The 10,454-nt window shown below is 32.5% G+C and overlaps 1 protein-coding gene across 1 annotated transcript in view; it reads left to right on the top strand.

The window, feature by feature from the left end:
- Positions 1–1,081: 1,081 nt before the first annotated feature.
- LOC126886429 (cysteine sulfinic acid decarboxylase) overlaps positions 1,082–10,454 on the top strand; it is a 68,029-nt gene continuing 58,656 nt past the window's right edge. The window contains exon 1 of the mRNA XM_050653362.1: positions 1,082–1,799. Within this exon, the coding sequence (XP_050509319.1) occupies positions 1,140–1,799 (660 nt within the window). The 5' untranslated portion in view covers positions 1,082–1,139. The remainder of the gene's footprint in view (positions 1,800–10,454) is intronic.

Genomic DNA, 10,454 nt, shown 5'->3' with positions numbered 1-10,454 from the left:
TTTGAATAGACAATTTCTACCTCTACCAGTTTCATCTCTTTTTAGTTCACAGTGTTCTATGTTTTCCATTTGTTGCGTTATTTTACCGTTTATTGGCGCGCTCATCACTATATAAGAGAGAAAGTATTCGAAATAATGAAGTAATGAGTTTTATATTATTTATTATTTAATTATTTCGAATACTTTCTCTCTCATTCAGCGACTATATTACTGCGCATAGACGCCATCCCCTACTGGCACCTTTAGAATCTGTGCGCTGTAAAAACATTGATAGTAATTTATCCATTCTAGAACATAAAAACTTAGCTGCATTCTAGAACACAAAAAAATCTCCTTACGAAAAAGCTGCGATAATAAATATAAAATTTTCAAAATTCTACAATATTGGCTATCATCTACGTTTATAAATCTACATCTCCATACAACCAACAACTAAAAGGTCAAAAAATGTGACGACTTTAGAATGATAAGTCTCATGTATCAGATGTAAAAATTATTTATGAAAATAATTCAAACAAAATTTTATAAAAAGAATGAAGAAAGTATGGGCCCTGAACCATTTTTTTTTTTTCAGAAATAGTATGGGAACCCGAGAGGCCTTGTTAGGTTTCATTGTTCTCATGAAAAAATTTAGTGATCAACAAAAAAATGTATATTTGTATTTCATAGATTGTAAAAAGGTCTTTGATAAAGTCAAGAACGAAAAAGTAATAGAATGTGTACAAAAGAGAACATCGATTTTAACGATATAAACATAGTATTGGAACTGTGTTGGAACCAAAATGCATTTTGTAGAACGGAAACGGAAGATACTGACTCCATGAAAATCCAAAGAGGAATATGTATCGTGAAAATAAGAAGTTATTTAATGAAAGAAGAGTTCTATACCGAAAAAAAATTAAATAGGATTGATTCCTAACAATAAAATATACTAATTGTTTATCTAGGTATCACCTTGTATATCATAAATTACGATATGCTTTATAAAACTCGGAACTATTTCTAAATTTATAGCGACTTTATAGTGGAAAGTGAATAACAAGGTTACGCGTGATTTTTCTTGTTAAAAGGCTCGTATTTTAGTGATATGAACCATTTGACATTCAGTTGTTTAAATCCATTCTACATGAAGGTTCGCTATGATTGCTAACAGAAGAGAACTTATAGTGAATGTCGTTGACGAGCCGGCCACCTACAGTGATGCGGTCGCAACGTCTTCAGATGAGGAGAACCAGTGCAGTGATACCGACCTCAAGCACACGATACTAAATCCAAGTGCGTTGAAGAAAACGGCTACGTTTCAGAGCCACGCCAATAGAAAAGATCACGAAGACTTCTTCAGAGCCAGTTTGGAAGTGTTATTGAAAGAAGCTGTGTTCGAGGGAACCGACAGAGGAAATAAAGTGTTGAATTTCCAAAATCCTGAACATCTTTTTAAAATATTCGATTTTCAATTACGGAAATCCCCGTCCACTCACGCAGACTTGTTAAAAATCGTTAAAGATGTCGTCTTGTATTCTGTTAAGACCGGACATCCTTACTTTGTTAATCAGCTGTTTTCTTCATTGGATCCTTATGGTCTTGTTGGACAGTGGTTGACAGATGCTTTGAATCCCAGTGTATATACGTATGAAGTTTCACCTGTGTTTACTTTGATGGAAGAAACTGTATTGATGGAGATGAGGAAAATAGTTGGGTTTAAAGATGGTGAAGGTGATGGAATATTTTGTCCTGGAGGATCTATGGCAAATGGATATGCCATCAACTGTGCTCGGTATAAATTTATGCCTTCCATTAAGGTAAGAACTGACTACAAACCAAATTTAATTAGATTTTATTTAACTAAAGAAAACAATTATACTCATTTTTATTTTTGAGATAAAGATGTAGGAAGCATTAACGTGAGGTTAGCCGCTAAATATTAAACTTGGTCTTAGAGACATTTATATTTAGACCCATTTTTCTTCCTGTCGTGTTTACGCAATCCAATAACTCTTAAAGGATCTGGAGAATATAGCATAAAATAACAGTGTCATCAGCGTATCTAAGATTATATTTGATCTTCGCTCTGAAGTCTTTATCTCACAAAGTGTGTTTAAAAATTATATCCCAGTAGATGTAATATAACAGCAGTGGTAGAATGCATCCCAGTATGACGTATTTGAATGTAAAATTCACCGGTTGATCTCTCATCGACTTTGTAGACTACTTTCTGCTCCAAATATAAGTTATCTATGATATGTAAGTCTTTGCCACCAAAGCGTTTATAATCAATAAATGCCACCTAACTTTCTTTACGTTGGTCGGGGCATTTTTGGAGAAGTAGATTTTAAGTGATAAATTGCCTAACGTATACCCAGCGCATTCCTAAATCCAAACTGGGTTTCGTCTAGGTCACTTTCACAACGATTTTTATTCTTCCATGAATAACACGAAGAAAAATTTTCAATGCGTGGCTCATCAGACTATTTAAATACGAAATATATAAAACTATTAATTTATAGAAAAATGGTTAACGCCATAACATAGAGTCATAACAAGTACAATTAAACAGCACACGTTTAACAATTTCCTTATTATACACAAAAGTTTACAAATCTTAAAAATATTAATTTTTCTATATTTTATTCTTCATATTCTCTTAACTTTTTTGTCCCCTATCGTTCGGATTTTTTACTATGTGTCTATCATCTTTTCTATTCTTTTTTCTTGATGTCATCTTCATTTCTATGTAGACGATCCCTCTAGTTTTACCTCCTTTTATAATTTCATTTATCCAACTCTTTCTCTCTCATTGCTTTACTTTTTTAGTGTTTCCAACATTATCTGATCCCATGTTTCGTCTTCCATCTTCTGTAGTTGCTTCTTCTTCTTCTTTGAGTGCCTCTCCTGTCGGAGATTGGATATCATTAGGGCGATTCTAATTGTATTTACTGCTGTTTTAAACAATTCGTTAGTGGTACAGCCAAACCACTCTCTCAAATTTCTCATCCAGGACATTCTTCTACGGCCTGGATTTCTTCATCCTTGGATTTTCCCTTGCATTATATTTTGTAGGAATGTGTACTTTTGTCCCCTCATCAGGTGGCCTAAGTATTCAAGTTTTCTCTTTTTTATATTCAGTAGAACTTCTGGCTCGTTATTTATTCTGCGTATTACTTCTTCATTTGTAATTTTATCCACCCAACTTATTCTTAGTATACGGCGGTAGCACCACATCTCATAGCTTCCAACATTTTTAATATTCCTCTGTTTAAGAGTCAATGACTCAACACCGTAGAGCAAAGTACTGAATACATAGTATTTTAACATTCTAGTTCGTAGATGTATACTAATATCACGATTACAAAATAATTTTTTCATTTTTATAAACCACACTGTAGTTGCTTAAACCACACCAATTGTTTCCTAGGAATTTTCCCTATTATAGATTCTTGCTTTAGATGATTTCTTATTTAAGTATTTCTGATTCTGTCTGTTATGTGTTATTTTCATCAATATATTTATTTCAATAGCCTTTATTTTCCTTATGGTCTTGTTGGACAGTGGTTTGACAGATGCTCTAAATCCCAGTGTATATACGTATGAAGTTTCACCTGTGTTTACTTTGATGGAAGAAACTGTATTGCTGGAGATGAGGAAAATAGTTGGGTTTAAAGATGGTGAAGGTGATGGAATATTTTGTCCAGGAGAATCTATGGCAAATGGATATGCCATCAACTGTACTCGGTATAAATTTATGCCCTCCATTAAGGTAATAATTTGCTACAATCTAAAATTTAGTATGACAATTAATGGACTAAAGCAGAATTATTGATTTTTATTTCCCTACTTGGTTGTGTCTTGAGTTTTCTGCAGAAAATCCAAAAATTGTCGATTTTTTAGTATAAAATACATAATAAGCCAAGCCCAATTCTTTCTATAATGTTGTAGATACGTATTCCTTGTATTTTCCTCAGATCTTTCTTCGGTACCTACGTTTAGTTTCTATTGCAGTTTTTCTCCTCCTGTTAAACCCTTAACTTGATAAACTTATTTCTATATGCATTGTCATCCAAACTACAGTATATATGAAATATGTAATACGAAAAAAACGATATTTATGGCACACATTTTTGGGTTAAAATCTATATAATCCAAGGAAAATCTAATTTTGGATCTTTTGACTCTTGTTTTTTCCTCTGGTATATTTAATTTCATTTACCATTTATGACCCCCCCCTTTTAACTCTTAATTTGACAGATCTATTTAGGTTGGTATCGTTATTAAAACTGTAAAAGTGTAAATTGTATCTAATAGGACACATTAGTATACATTAGAATATTATATGACAAATAATGGGAGATACATTTTTAAATAGAAAATATAAAAATATTTTTATAGAAAAATGGTCAATGCCTTAATATAGAGTCAAAAAAAAACTATAATTAAACAGCATAAGTTTCATTACCTTCTATATATTAATTAATATTACAAAGCCTAAAAATCTAAATTGTTTATCTTTTTCTTATTCTTCTCATAATTTAGTTTACCCCCTACGGTGTCGAATTTTTTATTGTGTTAGTGTCTATTCTCTTTTTCCTTTCTTTTTTGTTTCTCAATATCATTTTCATTTCTATATAGGTACATAGTTCATCCTTGTGACTTTACCTGCTTTTATAATTTCATTTTTCCAACTTTTTCTTCGTTGTTCTTTCTCTCTTTCGTACCTTTAGGTACTCTATTAGTTTTTATACTCTCTTGTGTCATTTTTCAGCTCCCATCGTTTGTATTTGCCTAAATCATTCCAATTGTGTTCTGGTTATTTTACTTATTATCAGTAGTGGATCTAGGGGTGGGACACGGGGGCACGCCCCCCCCCCAGACCGATCAAAAATACACTAGATAGAATACACTTTTATTGGGGTATATTTCAGACTCCTTGAGTTTGTACCCTATGTGCCCCCCCCCCTAATCGATTTTCTGGATCGGCCCCTGCTTATTATGAATTCTTTTTCTAGTTGTTTTCTTATTTGATCACTACTGATTCTCTCTTTCCTAGTGTTTTGTGTTAGTTTCCTAAATACAGTCGGAAAAATGAAAAATACCCATGAACGATCACATCAATCACTTATTTTGTATTTGCTGTCTTTTTCTATAAATAACAAACGTTTGTTATAGAAAAAGATAGCAAATACAAAATAAGTGATTGATGTGATCGTTCATGGGTATTCTTTCATTTTTCCGACTGTACTTTCAAGTCAATAGCGTTTATTTTTTTATGCCTATTTTTAAATACCTAGCTTTAATTTGCATATTATGCCACTATTGTTACGGTAATCGTATTATGTACTAGTAATTATGTTTGTTTTTGTTGTTTATTTCCTTCTTTCCATATATTGTTCTGTTTAACGTTTATTGGCTTTATTCTGTTTATCAGCTATCTCCAAATCGAATGTTTATTACATATTTGGAAAAATGCTTCCTAGGTATTCAAATGTTGAGAAATCCTCTACACTAGTGGCCAAAATTCTGGAAAATTTACAAAAGTTTTAGTTTTGTTAGCAGCATTCACCTCGGTAAAACTTGTGGCATTCGATTCATAAAAGCCCTTTAAAACTTTGTGAACTAAAGTGATGATGACGAAATGAAAATTGCATTATTGAACAAGAAAAATGCAGTTCAGAGTGTTGAAAAATGATAAATTTGTAATTCGGAAATAATTGATATAAATGAGTTCAATATTACTACTCGGAGGTTTTTGGGTTCGCTACGTACGATACACACGGTGGACACGAATATCAGACGGAGACCATCGGAGACATCGGTGCCTCGGGAACACCATAATATTGAACTCATTTATGTCAATTATTTCCGAATTACAAATTTATCATTTTTCAACACTTCAAATGCATTTCGGAAAATGCATTTTTCTTTGTTCAATAATGCAATTTTCATTTCGCCACTTTAGTTCATCACTTTAGTTCACAAAGTTTGCTAAGGCTTTTACGAAACGAATGCAACAAACTTCATCGAGATGAATACTGCTAACAAAACTAAAATTTTTTTGTAAGTTTCCAGAATTTTGGCCACTAGTGTAGTGTATTACCTTTACCTACATTTTTGCCGTTGAAACTTATTATTTTAATTTTCTTTATATTTACTCATATCATCTTCAATTTGTGTAGTATCTCTTCTATCCATATTTTTACTAATTTTTGCATATTGTTGTCTGCTATAAAGATTATATACGTAGAGTATCATTTATGTAAGACGTAAGTCGATTTCATCTAAGGCCGCACCTACATTGGATCCGTTTTTCTCCGATCCTATCAGATCAGATTAGATCCGACGTCGGCCGACGTCGGATCTGATCTGATCTAAACAATTATTATTTTTTATTCTGTCCTTCTAGGTAAATAGTTTTATTGGGATGGTCAATTTCACTTTGGTTATAAAATTCTAACGGGTACTACGTGTCTTTAAAATTGCCAAAATAATCTTGGATAAAACCTTACAAAGAGAACCGAAGTTTATTACTTCTCAATTTGTGATAAAACCGGAAGTATAATTTTTATACTACCTATTATGTGTTACTATATCTTTTATACGTGTTTATATTTTTTAATACGTGTCAACACAAAGGCTAGTTTGTAATAAATCAATGTATTTTTTCTTTTCTCATGAATTATTTTACCTTCTTGTGACGAAAAAATAGGATCTTAAATCTATCAGAATAGTTACGTAGATTTTTGTTTATATTAAATTCTCCTGAAGATCTGTCTTTATTAAATTTATGTATCCATCTACGTTTTTTCTACGTCTTTTAAAAACGTTGTTTTCCAACAACAGCCAACACATTAACACATCTTCATTGGAACTCATTGTCGGTGGTCGGTGGTCGGAAGTTAACAGAACCAATGTAGGCACCCTCGCCGGAAAATCGGTCTATATCGGATCTGATCTGATCGGAGAAATACGGATCCAATAGGGCTTTTCATTCACAGTCATTTGTTTCGAGCTTCTGTCATATGTCGTATAATCCGTGTATATTAATATTATACACAGATTATACAACATATGACAGAAGCTCGGAACAAATGACAATCGATGAAAAGCCCTATGTAGGTGCCGCCTATCGGATCTGATCTGATCTGATCGTAAAAAAACAGATCCAATGTAGGTGCGGCCTAACTGTAATTTGGAGCGTTCTCGTTCTAGATATTGTATTCTTTATAGATCTGTCCATGATCATTATAAATAGTAGAGGGCTAAGGCTAGCTCCTTGTTTCACTTGTCTTTCTGGGAGGAAACCGTCTGATCATTATCTCCTGATTTTTATTTTCGCTCTTGTACTTTTATATATTGATTTTACTCCTTGCATTAGATTAGTCTGAGTTTTTAGCTATTTTAGATGTGTATTATGTACTTTTCTTTCTATTGTCTCAAAGGCAGATTTCAAGTCTACGAATACTAGTATCAAGTCTTCTCCTGTCACCATGTTTCTTACATTTCTCAGTAAAAAAATATTATTTTTGTTCTGTCACTTTTCAATTTCGGCTAGCCCTTTTTTTTAATCCTTTCATATTTCTGCAATGTCTTATTTATCATTATCTACTATTATGCGCAAGACAAGTACAACACACAATACATAAATACAGTGATGAACGCGCTAATAACCGGCAAAATATGGAAAACATAATACATTGTGAACTAAAAAGAGATGAAACTAGCAGAGTTCTAAAATTATCGAGAGGAACTTATAAATTAACGTTACATTACATAGTTTCCCACCTTTAGACATATAGCAGTATTCCTGTCACAGACGTCTAAAGGTAGAAAACTATGTAATTTAATGTTATTTTATACGTTTTTTTGATAATTTCCACTTCTAGTAGTTTCATTTCTTTATATGTCACAATGTATTATGTTTTTCATCTTTTGCGTTATTTTGCCGGTTATTAGCGCGCTCATCACTGTATATAAACCCATTAACACATAATACACAAGCGCATAATACACAAAAAGATAATAAAAAATACACAAAATAATATAATCAGAATTACTACCAACCTCATAGTCTAAGAGCTAGTGAACCCTCCGACTAACGGTCGTCCTGTAAGGCTGGAAATTTTTCTAGTGATAATTCATAGCACATCAAGGCTAAAAACCATGACCTGGCAGGCCTCAGCGGTGCACGTGTATCTACCAGGTGAATCGAAAAGTGCAAATTTAGGGGGTAAAATAAACTTTCTCCTGTAAGGTTTAAATTTAAGTATGTGTTTGAGTAAGTCATTTGGAAGAAATGTGTACAATGACAGGCGATTCTGAAGAGCATAAGACCTTGCCAGGCGAGGGGAAAGATTAGGGGTTTTTCCTAAAATTATTCTTTTTGCATCGCACAAATTTTTTTTAGGTTTTTTGAATCAGTCCAAACAGAAAACGTCTTTAGTGATTTTTCTCTTAAGTTAATAGTTTTTGTTATATAAGCGATTGAATATTTTGAAAATTGCGAAATCGGCCATTTTTAACCTTAAATCGGACATTTATCTAAAAATTTCAATGTTGCCAAGGTACGTAGATATTCTTTAAACATTGATTGATGAAATCCCGAAGAGTTTTTTGCAATAAATTATCGAAAACCCCTTTGTTTTTTTAATTGCTAATCAAACGGGTCCGACACTGTAGTATAAGTGAGGACGTTTCGAGTTTGCATAAATTCATTATCTCGAGAATGGGCAAATTTCAAGAGAAATCCTCAGCAGGTCGATTTTTATTTTTAAATTAGGAGTTTTTGGCATATATATAATACTAGTGACGTCATCCATCTGAGCGTGATAACGTAATCGATGATTTTTTTAAATGAGAGTAGGGGTTGTGTGATAGCTCATTTGAAAGGATATTTAATTTTCTATTCAGTAATATAAACATTAACATAATTATTTATACAGGGTGTACAAAAACATTTTTTCTTCTATTTTTCAAATTTAATCAAAGTTAATTCAATAAAAAAATTTTTGTACACCCTGTATAAATAATTATGTTAATGTTTAAATTAGTGAATAGAAAATTCAATAACCTTTCAAATAAGCTATCACACAACCCCTACTCTCATTTAAAAAAATCATCGATTACGTTATCACGCTCAGATGGATGACGTCACTAGTATTATATATATGCCAAAAACTCCTAATTTAAAAATAAAAATCGACCTGTCTGAGGATTTCTCTTGAAATTTGTCCATTCTCGAGATAATGAATTTATGCAAACTCAAACATCCTCACTTATACTACAGTGTCGCACCCGCTTGATAAGCAATTAAAAAAACAAAGGGGTTTTCGATATTGTATTGCAAAAAACTGTTCGGGATTTCATCAATCAATGTTTAAAGAATATCTACCTACCTTTGTAACATTGAAATTTTTAGTTAAATGTCCGATTTAGGGTTAAAAATGGCCGATTTCGCAATTTTCAAAATTTTTAATCGCTTATATAACAAAAACTATTAACCTAAGAGAAAAGTCACTAAAGATCTTTTCTGTTTGGAATGATTCAAAAAATCTAAAAAAACTTTGTTCGATGCAAAAAGAATAATTTTAGGAAAAACCCCTAATCTTTCCCCTCGCCTGGCAAGGTCTTATGCTCTTCAGAATCGTCTGTCATTGTACACATTTCTTCTAAATGACTTACTCAAACACATACTTAAATTTAAACCTTACAGGAGAAAGTTTATTTTACCCCCTAAATTTGCACTTTTAGATTCACCTGGTAGATACACGTGCACCACTGAGACCTGCCAGGTCATGGTTTTTAGCCTTGGTGTGCTATGAATTATCACAAGAAAAATTTCTAGCCTTACAGGACGACCGTTAGTCGGAGAGTTCACTAGCTCTTAGACTATCAGGGCACAAACACTACTCTCAGAATTTTTTCAACTAAAATCAAGGGGATTACCTGCAATATCCAGGCCTAATAAGTCATTCGTCTGTTTTTAAAAAGCTTGACCGCAAAACAATTTTTTTGGTTATATTTTTCACACATATTTTTTTAATAATCTTTTCTGAAAATGATCTCCGAAGTGGAAATCGAAACGTCAAAAGCAGTTATAAAATTTGATTTTTTTACAATCAATAATTGTGGCTTAAACTCATGTAAATATAATAGTTACAAAGATGTCTTTAATGCTTAGATTATTTTTCTGTGATTCGTTTTTATCAACATTTTTGTTTTTCGAAAATTCTGCTAACTTTCAACAGTGCGGCAGCAGTGCGTCGGCCCTACAAGAGGGTCAGTGACACTATATTATCAAAAAATAAGGCACAATATTGTGATAACAATAATTATTATACTCATAGGCGCGCTAAATGTTGCAAAGTCAGTCAAGTTCGATTTCTTGTTATAGATAATCGATTTTTAGTAATTCCAATGTGATACAAAATCACTGGCGAAGCATCATTGTAACCACTGTTACCATT

The sequence above is a fragment of the Diabrotica virgifera genome, chromosome 6, assembly GCF_917563875.1.
Source record: "Diabrotica virgifera virgifera chromosome 6, PGI_DIABVI_V3a".
Lineage (NCBI taxonomy): Eukaryota > Metazoa > Arthropoda > Insecta > Coleoptera > Chrysomelidae > Diabrotica > Diabrotica virgifera.
Note: the sequence above shows the minus strand (reverse complement) of the source record. Positions and strands in the feature narration are given on the sequence as shown.